This window comes from Nipponia nippon, unplaced genomic scaffold (assembly GCF_047370975.1).
Source record: "Nipponia nippon isolate SJK-2023a ecotype South Korea unplaced genomic scaffold, ASM4737097v1 scaffold_4, whole genome shotgun sequence".
Lineage (NCBI taxonomy): Eukaryota > Metazoa > Chordata > Aves > Pelecaniformes > Threskiornithidae > Nipponia > Nipponia nippon.
In genome coordinates, this window is record NW_028262358.1 from 66,432,540 (window position 1) to 66,445,187 (window position 12,648).

The 12,648-nt window shown below is 37.6% G+C and overlaps 1 protein-coding gene across 5 annotated transcripts in view; it reads right to left on the reverse strand.

The window, feature by feature from the left end:
- LAMA2 (laminin subunit alpha 2) overlaps positions 1-12,648 on the reverse strand; it is a 373,593-nt gene that overhangs the window by 278,960 nt on the left and 81,985 nt on the right. For all 5 annotated transcript variants that reach the window (XM_087775778.1, XM_087775777.1, XM_087775776.1 and 2 more), the window contains exon 2: positions 2,631-2,801. In XM_087775778.1, the coding sequence (XP_087631904.1) occupies positions 2,631-2,801 (171 nt within the window). The remainder of the gene's footprint in view (positions 1-2,630; positions 2,802-12,648) is intronic.

Below are 12,648 nucleotides of genomic sequence, written 5' to 3' on the forward strand. Positions count from 1 at the left end.
CAAAAATCAAACTCAGAGCTCCTCAGTGACTGTGACAGAAGCTGTCTAATTGGAAATTTTGATGTAAGTCTCTTCAGGTGAAATTGATATAAAGGTAAATCATGAGAAGGAGGGTTGGGAGATGAATCAACAATTGACTGTAATCACCATTATGAAAGTTTAATCATAATTAATTTGAAAACACTGATTAATTGCTGGCATGTTTTGCCTATTTAAAAGGGAAGGGAAAATAATATAGTATTTGCAAAAAGGACTGGATTGCAAATGCAGTTCAAGGACCAATCTCCCTGATGGATGGCAAGGGGGAGAACTCACAGAGTGAGCCCATCAAACTGTGCTCTTTAATTTGGGCTCACAGGTGATTAACCAGGGAATTTGTGTTCATTTCCTACTACAGTAATTAAGGGGAGGCACTCCAGACTCACACATTCCAGGGGGATCATTTAAAGTCTGGTTACATTACATGGTTCTGCTATTAATGAGCCACCTCTGTTTAAATAAGGCACTTCCTTCTGCCAAATGAACATTTAAAAACCTTAAAACAAGATGTGGTTGGCAACAAAAGACCAGACATTATGAAGCTGGGCAGATTCAAGTTTTTAAGAGGGTAGGAGTGAGGTATAAATAATTCAGATGGGGTTTATATATGTATACACACGTATGTCTGTGTATATACACATACAATAGTGTACACTATCTGGTATCATAGGCAGGACATGGGAACAAAGCAATCCAGCTCTGTTTTAGGCTTGGTGTCTGAATTAAACAAACTTGATATAGAAAAAAAAAAAACTTGTATGATGTGCATGCGTCTCTAAATACCCATCTATAAAGAAAGAATCCATTGCACAGTGTTTGCCAGTCAGAATGGTTCCAAAAGCCCCTGAAATGTTCTCTGCGTGAGACACAGTGTAACATGCCATTTGAATGCTTATATTGCTACAAAATCATGTGACCTTTCCTCAGAAGGCAGCATTTAGTACAAGTAAAAAAGACATCAAAACTTGGAAACTATCTTGGGAAAAATAAATAGTTTGCAACGGTGTTCAGACAAATGAAGTAGTCTGTACTGGGGCAATTATAATTAGCTTTGTAAATACAAGATGGGGAGCAAATGGATAGGTAGCCATTTAGCAGGCAAGCATCTGGGGATTATGATGGATAACTAGCTATGTATCTCTCAGTGGTGTCACACCATTAAAAATGGGAAAAATCTAAGTAAAACGTGTAAACAGGAATATATTCTGTTCATTCTGAAGCAAACCTGCATTTCTATGCAGTGCTGGTAAGAGCTCAGGTAAATTTTAATAAAGATGAAAATGTGTAGAGAGAATTCAGAGAACTGCAACTTGCACAGTTGAGAGTTCTAGAAAATAAAACCTACGAGAAGAATGAAAGAAAAGAGAGAGCTTAGTGTAGAAACTAGATAGAGCAGAAATACCCTCAACTGAGTAAAAGACTTTTGTAAAGAAAAGGGGAATAATCCATTCCTTGTATTGACTGAAGTTAGGAAAAAGGTAACATGAATTTCTGCAAGGAAGATGCAGATTAGCTATTAGGAAGAGACTTTGTGGTGAGTAGTAACTCCAGGAAGGGTGGCCCTGGAAGGAAGTTTCTAAGGACAAGCTAAACAAGCTTCTGTCTGGAAAGCTACAGACATAGATAGTTCATCCTGTCTAAAACTAGCAAATAGATTAAATGTTGTCTTTTTTTGTTCGTTTGTTTTAAGCTCATGCTTAAATGTGCTTTGTTATGAGGTGTAAATGTACCTGAGATGGGTTTTAGAGGGAAACAACTGAAAAAAAAAGATAAATCGTCTCCATGCTTCTGTGGCTGTGCTTCTTCCAACATTTTATCTATTCCATTAAAAGCTTTCTTAAGTGTCTCTACACCCTATACCATCTACAGTGCCAATATACCTACAAAAATCTAACAATGTTAATTGTTTATTGTTGCTATTCACGTCTTTTACTGCAAGGTCACATGAAATTAAACTTGTATGACTTGACTAAGAAATTTTCTTAGTTCTAACCAGATGATAACAAATTTATACTTGAAAACTGATTTTGCTTCTGGGTAGTCTTAAAAAAAGCAATGTTAGCAAAGATCAATTTTAATATGAAAAACTAAGCAATTAAACCGAGCAGTGCTCCATTATCTTATCTTCTTTTTGCTGGCTTAGTGAAACTGAATTAACATCAAACAAAGAAGAAAAGTATCCTAGAACACAATAAAATAAAACTGGATTTGTCCCTAAACTGAAATTTCAGACGTTGCTTAGATTGGCCAAAATGTTCAAATTCCACATGTAGGTAAAAGTCATCTGGTTTTCATTCATGGTCAGTGTATACCAAGAGAATTCAACAACAGCTGCAGATACTTAATTTTTCTAAATCTGAATTTAGGTGCTCCACTTTAAGTATCTTAATTAGAAAGTTCAGTTTGAGGAGTATACTTAACAGATACAGATTTTGAAATACCAATGGAAGAGATGAGTAACCTAATGTAAAAAGAAAGAGACAGACATTTCATCATAATCGGGCCAGTGACCTACAGTTTTGTTTGCCGAGTATCTACAGTTTTTGGAAAAAAAACTTTTTAAAGGAACAAAATGAAAATAGCACACATACGATGTGGAACCCTGCTCCTTTGATCACAAATACGGCACTGAGGGTTCCTTGCAGGCTGTCCAGGTACATGTTCAACAAGTTTGCAGTACATTTCCCGACCCTTTTCTCCACAGGTAGCATTGGTCGTGATGAGAGCATTAGTAGCCAGGTTCAGCACTGCGGGAAACAACCCTGCAAACAAAACAAAATAAAATCATAAACAAAAGCAACAAAGGTGAACTTAGCAGCACAATCATAAATGAACATAACACCTTTTATGATATCAGAGCAAAAGGCTTAGTTTTCAACAACTATGGAAGCAATGAAGCACAGAAAAGCGCCAACAACTTTGGTTTTAAATCCAGAGTTTTGACATCAGAATAAAGCCATTATACTGATGGTTTCCTCCTCATTCCCTTCTAAAATTCAAATTGGTACCCTCTGGTTAGATCTTGAACAACAGCAGGATGCCAGAGGAGAAAGTAAAGTATGGAAACATACAAAGCATCATAAAATGATTTTTTTCGTAATCAAACCTTGTGTTCCTACCCAATTGGACACCGAAACATTGTATGCAAATTACCTGTGAAAACTCTTTATTATTCCTCTTTTCTGCTTACATCTCCATGGGAAGGCTTCTCCTTCACAGACGGCATCACTTGTATTACACTGTACTACTATTCTGCTTAGGACCTCATAGTCACCCTTGTCATCAGAGCAGCTAAGTAATGCAGCAACATGAACAGTATCTGTCATGTGTGGTTTCCCTTTCCTCAAGAAGAGGATAATATATACAACATTGTATCTTTTATGGCAGTACTGTTGTTTTTTTCAGATGCACATGCTGAGTGATGTATTATAATTCTCATTCAGCACAGCACTTAAGCAAATGTCTGAGTGCTCTGCTGAACTGAGTTCTATGTAGCAGTAAACTATAAAGATTATAAACCATATGAAGAACAGTCATTAAGGTGGGTTACTCTCCTTCCCACTCAATACTGACCAAAACCTTTGAGCCATGATAAAATTGATCCATGTGGACAAAGTGATATGATATGTTGAATGTATACATTAACCCCTCACATTAAATCAATGTTTTGCATCCTCAGAAGCATAATTTGCCATTGCTGCAGGTTAATTGAAAACAACAGCAAAAAAATCTGAGGTATGGATTGGGACCATCTTCAGATTTATTTGATGACAATTTCCACTGGCTGCAAACCCACCCTTCTGCAGTTCATTCAGCTTCTAACCCTATTGTATTATTATAAGTTAAAATAAGGCTTTAATCAAAACTGAATCTGCAATTATTGTACACTGATGAAGCTCCCTTTATAATGACCTTCCTTTTCCTCCTCTGCAGATGGACAACACTATTCAACTGATTCCTTTCAGTTCTTTAACTCCAGTCTCCTGCTTGTCTGAAATTAACCTGTATGCCATTTAATTACCAAGCCTGTGTGGTCAAGGTACAGCTGTCCTCCGACACCGTGAGTTAGTGACTCTCATGCTCACTTTAAAAACATGTTAAACATACTGCTTGAGCAAGGCAACCCATTAGTTACTAACCTGTACCATTTGTATAGTCAATCAATAGTTGAGATTTTATTGATCATATATCTTGCTTCTTCTGTAGAGATTGCAGCACATTTTCATCACATTTTAAAATCTATACAGTTGTTCTTGTATTTTTATTCAATGCATTCAGTGATATTTACTGCCTTCTACAGTGGGGGCACATGGTAATATCTGTGTAAGCATTAGCCGAGTATATTAATTAATAGCTGTGACTTACAGCCTCATTATTCTCTTGTTAGGCTGTAGGAGGTTAGTAGTGTAAAAGCCAGTAATCATTTAGTCTTAACAGAGTCTGGCATTTGGTTTGGAATTAAGTATTTTATTCCCTCAAAAGTGAACCTCATAAAAAGGACAGAATGATCCCACATGCAAGGAATTGCAGTACATGGCATCAGGAGAATAAATCCTTCAAAAAACAGTGGAACAGCTGAAAAAGAGCGGGCAAAAAGCCTTCAAATTCACACAGCTATAAAAATATTATGTTATATGACTATACACAAATCACACCATCGTTCTAAGTTTTAACTCAGATTTTAAATGTAAGAGACATAAGTAAATGAAGAATACTTAAGGAACTCATCAATTAGAACATAATTTCACTCTCAGGTAACCTCTTTTATGTACAGTGCAGCTTCGGGCAAAACTACCACGCAGCCTTGCCCATAATCAGTACAAACACAGGCACTGAAACCAGTATTGGGTGTTTCACTGAAGAGACCATGTCAAGATCCAGTGCCTCAGAGAGAAGGGCATCACAGTCCATTCCCTGCAGGCTCACAGGAGTGGATCTGACAGGCAGAAAGCAAGAGATGCACAAAGTGCTCCTACACTGCACCCAGCACTTCACGTTTGGTATGGATTAATTCCCCAGCCCTGGAATTTTAACAAGTTAAAAATTACAATTAACAATTTGAAATTTTTTGGAATAATCTTTGTTTGCGAGGAGCAGGGAGCTGGACTCAGTGATCCTCATGGGTCTCTTCCAACTCAAGATATTCTATGATTCTATGATACTGCTTTGTATAGCCCAAAATAAGGCTTTGCTTTTAAAGAACATTTGATGTGCAAGCCTGATGGAATGGTCGAAGCAATACTGTTCATATTGCTTTCTAGCAATTCATATATATAATACTTTCACAACATAGGCATGAGATTCTTAGAACACAGAAGATGAAAACGTTGTCTTGAATCCTTTAGTTAGGCTCTTTGAATATGAAATAAAAATGTGAATGTTCATGATGCTAGTATATCCTGTTTACCCTTTCTAAGATTCCCATCTATCCAACCATAAATCCCCAGGAAAAAGGCAAGAGAGCTCAAGACACCACAGTTCATTTTTTTAGAGAATTTTCCCTTATTTTTCATGATGATAATCATACAGAAGAAATATTTAAAAATTGGTGTACTAGTTTTGTGCATCGTAAAATTCAATTTCTCACTAAATTACAAAGTTTGTTTAGTTCTCAATCCCACCTTGAATTCTGTGGGCATCCTGCTATGAAATACTTCCAAAAACACGATCTGCTATAATTACAGACAGCTCTTCTTTCTCTATTGCCAAATACCTTTAGTAATCATTTGCTCCAGTGCAAAGACTGGGTAAAATACCTCTGAGTCAGAAACACATTATCTCTATTTTGCGTAGCTCAAGTGCAAGCAGAGAAATTCTACTCCCTTCAACTGCCAGCTACATCAATCTTTTCCCTCCTTTGTGTCACTGGCAAAAAACAGATTAGCATTCATTTCTACCTGTAAAAAATACCAAAATTCTAGCAATTGCATGGAGGAAACAGGTAGAAAAGATTGGATTGTAATTAGGCGGTAGTTTTAGCAGCTTGGATTCAATTTCTGGTTTTCAACAGACTTCTGTTGCTTGAAGAGAAAAACACAGTCTCAGATTCTCACCTATGAAATAGGCATGGTCATCTTCCTGCTTTCCACTTTGGTTTTTAAACATGGAACATATTCCCTGAAGCTTTTAGAGCACAGAAGCCCGATAGACAGTTTGTTTATTATTGACAGGTGATTAAACTATGAAAGGAAGATAACACAGAAATTAATCAAATTCTTTAAAGTGGTGTACCATTAAAGGGTAACCAAGAAAGCTGCTCAGCTCTCTACAGAATTAGTGATGATAAGTTTATTGTGAACAGAAACAGTTTTAGAGAAAAACTGGTAAAAATGAAAAGCGGTGAATCAGCAGGAAAAGCTGATTTTTGCCTACAAACTCCAATGTACTCAAGTTTTACACTGGCACTGTTCTAGTTAAATAGGGTGTGGTGCCAAAGTGCTAACTACATTATCAGGTTTTGAAATGATTCCTGGATCAAAGCAGATCTGAATATCTATCCTAAAGACAAAAATAGTGGATGCTTGGGATCAGTGTTTTTTTACAGAGGCCTGACAAGTCATCCCTTATCAATACTAAAGTTCTTTGTAGACGTTGGCAAGCATATAGGTATGAGTGATTCACTGAGTTCAACATATTTGGATTAACAAACAGATTTTGACAAGATTTCACAAAGGCCATTAAAGGAACTAAGCTATCATGACACATGAGGAAATGCCCTCTCATGAGATAACAGCAACAAAAAAAGGAAAATAGGGAATAACACTGGAAAACCACGGCAATCTTTGGTGAATCCTGTTTTGTTCAACAGTTACATAAGTAACTTAGAAAAGAGGATAAAAAGTAAGGTGACAGTTTATTGATGATTGATAGAAATTATTCAGGATAATCAAAATAAGGACAGATCACAAAGAGTGGTAGAAAAATTTCACGGTATGGTACGTCTAGGCAATAAAATGGCAGATGAAATTGAGGAATGGAAATTAATACACAGGGGGAAAATATGATAGGCTCTGCACTAGCTATTATCACCCCTGAAAGAGTTATTATGGATATTTCAATGAAAATATTAGCTCAAGGAATAGAAACAAAATGTCATTACACTATTGCATAAATCCATCCATAATGACAACTCAAATACTGTTATGATACTCCTTATCTCTCATCTTCAAAAGGACATAGAACTAAAAAAGATAAAGAGAAGTGTGAGAAGATCACAGCTGTGCACCAGCTTCTGAATGTGGACATTAATAGGCTATGAGTCTTCTACTGGGAAAGAACTGATTGGGAGATGTATAAAATTATGTAACTGTATATAAAATCATAAATGGGTTTAGCAAGTGAACATTTGGAAGCGAACATGGTAAGTTTAGTTACCCTTCTACCACAAATTGGGGGTGCTGAGTCAACTTACCATACAGAATTTTTCTTCACTGATTGGGATTTTTTGTCTGTTTATAAATGGAACTGCTTTTCAGTACGATAGAAATTAAATTCTAGAATACATTATTAAATTCTATAATAAAATGTTTTTATTCCAAAAGCAGGAATGGGTTAAAAACCAATTAGATTAATACATAGAACAAGGGTTCATCTGGGGCTGTTAAACATGAAGGGCTTGGTGTTCAACTGTCAGTTCAGAATACCTCTAAATCACTAGCTGTTGAAGGGTTTTATCCAGGGAGGCATCACTGTACTCCTTCTCTTCTTTCACAATTTTCCTGAATATTGCCTCCAATACATACCTGTAGCTGTTTCTTACTAAGGCTGGTAGCACATATAGCCCAACATCAAGGTCCACCCAAAATGGAATAGAAACTGTAACCTTAATTTTGTGTGGCATTGCTAATGAAACCATAATATTTTTGCCAATATTCATTTTTTCCACTGGCTATTGTCCTCTATACTACTTCCCATCATTACCTTGCATCCATAGAGGTCTCATTAATGGCTGCTTATTCTATAGATCCTCAGAACATTCTCAGAGATTGGTGATTGCCTTGCAGTTTTCTGCATAGCAGTATTACCTAATTCATTTTCTTATGTTTTCCTAATCTCATTGCATAAAGGAAAATAACAGCCCGGTTTCACATATTTTCTTTTATGTACTTTTCACACTTCCTCACCAACCTCCAGCTTATAAAAGCTCGATGAGTATCAGTGGAATAAAACCCACCAATCTGATGCCTGGCACCCTGCCCTATTTTGTCATGCCCTATTACCTACTTCTCTGCCAAACTGACAGATTTTCCACATGCTTTATTGCAATAGTTGAGATCAGCAGACGCACATGAGCTACATAAGTAGCAGGTACAAGACATTTTCATAAAGCCTGTCAGCTGTTGAATTCAATCTCATTCTCACTCTCACTCTCCTCCCAAATAGCACTATTTGATTGACCTTCAGAGCACACTGCAAGACCTAGTTGATTTCCCTAGCTGAGAGAGGATGGAGGGATTCTAGTGGGAAATCAAAGATATTAACTATATCTCCAGCTGCCGAATGGTGATTACAGGTTCATTATGAAGTGGGGATAGTCACTGGGGTAACCTACTTTTAAAGTATGTCAAGGAGCAGCTACAGCAAAAAAGGAGTACTGAAAATAGATATGAATGTAAACAAAATAATTACCTTGTACATTAGTCTTCCTACCATTTACCAGTTCTCACAGTTACATTTTCCTTTCCTTCCCTTCACAGAACTCATGGAGAGTTGCAAAAACTGTTTCAGTCACATAGCATCCTACATCTACAGAGCAACTGGTGGAATACGTCTCCATAGAAGGACGCTCCGGCATTACAATGGAAGCAGGAATCACAGAGGAAGAACCAAGACCAAGATTATAACCTCTGTTAGGCTGCTGCTACTGCACAGAGGAAGCAGCCACCATCTTGAGTGAGAAACAAGGAACCACCAATTAGTGACAGGAGATGGAAGACAGCAGCAGAGGTCTTTGTGTGGAGATGAAGGAAGGAAGCGGCTAACTGAGTGGGGGAGACTGGGAAAGAGAGAAGAAAATTAGAAGGAGAAAGGCCACTGCAATTAGATACTGAAAGAAGGCTCTGTAACCTTTCTTCTTGACAGATAATGGTTAGCACACGAAATTTTGCATCCAGTATTATTTAATGTCTAGATCGTAATTACACAGTGATAATATCAGCGCCCTATTTTACTGAGGGTGAAATTAATATAAATAATCACAGTCCCTGCACACATAAGCAAAGTGTTAACACAAAAAGAATCATTATTGGTTTTTAATAGTATTTTTAAAATACTTCCAACATAGAAGACAAACTTTGGTTTACCAACTCCGGGATTTCTTCGTGTCTTATTAAAGCATTAGAACTGAGAAAATGTTTTCCTCCTTCAAAGAAAGCTCTGTTAAAACCTGTACATTCCTCTTCTCTCTTCTAAACAGACCAATATTTGGCACTGTATATCTCCTTCAATCTTCTCAAAATATCCCTAGTCTCTTCAAAGAAGCAAATAAAACAGCCTGCGTAAAGATGTCTAACTTTTCAAGCCAATCTTCCTAGTCTATAGAGTACTTTGAAATGTTCATGCAGTCAAGCAGAGCTGTTTGCCACTGAATTTGTACTAAAAAGACAAAAGAGAATATGTCAATTTCAGATGTTCTAAGAAGCGTCACTGGAAAAAGAGAGACTCTTCTGCTGGAGCACGGAGCTATGCTAGGCTGTGGGAACACAGTGGGGAGAAAAAACTGGGACAAAACAAAACAAAATGTTGCAGTGCAGAATAGCTTCCAGCTGTGCACCACAGGGATTAACTTAATGCACTCTATCCACAATGTAGATGAAGAGTTTTAGACAACCAGAAAATAAGCCCTATTTGATGAAATAGCTGTCCAGACACAACCAAGCTTGAAGACTGAAAAAAACCTGACACTAAGCCCATTTATCCAGAGGAAAACAACATCGGAAAACAAATATTTCAGTCCCCGTTTATGTCAGTTGCCCCAGACCACTGGGCATTATAGTACTGCTCAGTAGTCATCCTCTTTTCCTTCCAAAGAAAGTGGAAATGTAGTTTTCAATCTCCGGTGGTAGAGGTGGCTTGCTTTTACTTTCAGGTAATTTTCTCTCTTCATACTGAGTAACATTACATACATCCTGCTGCATATTTAACTTCAACACAAATGACATAGTATAAAACCCTAACCTGAAGCAGCTTGATAGCAAAGCTTATTATAATCCTTACAAAGTAACAGACACATCTGAAAAAGGGTATATTGATTATCCAGTAATACTACCTGGCTTCTCCACAGCTTACAGCATTCAAAATCTGTGGGGACTTTGCTGATTTTAATAGCAAAACACAATCAGTTTTACAGATTGGAAGACTGAGTGAAAAAAAAATGCTATTGGCTTACCCCAGTATTATATTGTATAAAGTATATAAGCATTCTCCTAGCTTTGTAATGAATTTCCTTTTTCCTAAAGCTGCCACAGAAGGTTGTTTTGCAAAGCAGAACAGGAAAGATATAGGTGAAGATGAAATCCTGTCTCCTTGATATCCATGGCAGAACTCCCACTGAATCAAAAATCCAAAGCACAAAGATTTAATGGACATCTCATTTTCAAAGGTATTTACATGCCTAGTCTGAGTCAGGCACCTACAGATTTTCAAATATATGTCTGTATTCTGGCACAAATTTTAAAGTGAAAAATCCTTGTACAAGCACCTTATCTGTAGAAAGAGTGCACTACGCATGAAGAAGCAAGCAGCACTCTTTACAGTTATTTCCTTGTATTTATTAGCCACATGACCTTCATTAAAACCTTTGCAATGCAGTAGTATGGTCCTGGTCAGCCAAGCAGGCCTAACAAGAAAAAGTAAAAGGACCTCTGAGAGACAACACTGACCTACTGCAAAAAGGAATTCTCCCAAATCATGTATCTTCTGTTCTTAGATAGCACACATCAATTCACAACTTTCCCAAATTGCATGATATTGCTAAAAACTTCCATTTTTGTTCAGTTCCCACATCTGAATACCAGCATCTCCATACTCAGAAGACACTGTAGGTTTGGTTCCCCCCACTCATGCACTTCCTTCAGTTCCTAAGAGAGGGGGAGAGAGAGAGACCTACTACATGATTTGTCTATCCCAGTTCCATCCCACTGAAGGAGATAAAAAAGAAGGATTATGACACTGAATAAAAATGAGAAAAGTGAAATCAGAATTTCTTAAAGGTAGAATAGAGCCTGGGAAAATGGAAGCCTCCAGATGCAATTTACTGCTGACTTTGGACTTGACAAAGCTATTGTTTTATGCAAAAATTGTTGTCTTGGACACTAAAGAATATGAAACATATTACTATTTTTGCAATAACTTCAAAATGAATGTCCATTGAAACCACACTGCAGAGTCAGAATTAGTTACTGTGCCCTTGAGTCTCCAACACTGTCAAACAGAAAGACTGAGATGTTTGCTGTGTTCTTTTACAAGAGGCAACAAAAGACATGTTATGGAGGCTAATAAAAGTCATCCATCTATTCATCATTGTCTACGCTGACAAAAAAATCCAAACTGAGTTTGACATTACAAAACCAAAGAGCAAATGGAAAAACTGATCTTCCCATATATAAGAGATTCTGTGCACTTACTTTTACCCTGAGGATTCAGATGAAAATAGTTTAAAGTATGTTTTTCTCAACTGATGAGCTTGAATAAACATTAAGTTCAATTCTCATTCTTTGAACTGATTTACTTCTTGCTATTCTTCTGTAATGCTTTACAAACACATACGGATAAGGATTCTAAAAGTTTTAACGTATTCTGGTAACATGTGAGACCACGGACTAGCAATTTCTATGCAGAGTTCTTAACATCGTCTTCAGAGAATTAAACAATCACTGAGACTGAAAGGGACCTCTTACCTAGTCCAAACCCCTGCTCAAGTAGGGTCGCTAGAGCAGATTGCCCAGGACTGTGCAGCTCAATTTTCAGTACTTCTAAGGATGCAGACTTCACAGCCTCTCTGGGCAACATATTCCACTGTTTGACCACCCTCACAGTAAAAAAAGTGTTTTCTTATGTTTAAATGGAATTTCCTGTATAGTGATTTGTGCCCATTACCTCTTGTCCTGTCACTGGATACCATTGGGAAAAGTTTGACTCTATCTTCTGTATCACTCCCCGACCCACATATTTATACACATTGATAAAATCTCCCTGAGACTTCTCTTCTCAAGGCTAAGCAATCCCAGCCCTCTCAGCATCTACTTGTAGGACAGATGCTCCAAGTCCTTAATCATCTTCCCAGCCATTTCCTGGACTTGCTCCAAAATGTCCACATCTCTCTTGTACTGAGGAGCCCAGAACTGGACACAGCTCTCCAGGTGTGCTCTCATCACTGCTGAGCAGACAGGGAAGGATCACCTCCCTCAACCTGCTGGTGACACTAACTAATGCAGCCCATTTGCCTTTTTTGACACATTGCTGGCTCATGCTCAACTTGTTGTCCACCAGGACGCCCAGGTCCTTCTCTGCAAAGCTGCTTTCCAGTCACTTGGACCCAGTCTGTACTGGTACATGGAGATGTTCTTCCCCAGGTGCGGGACTTTGCACTTCCCTTTGTTGAACTTCATG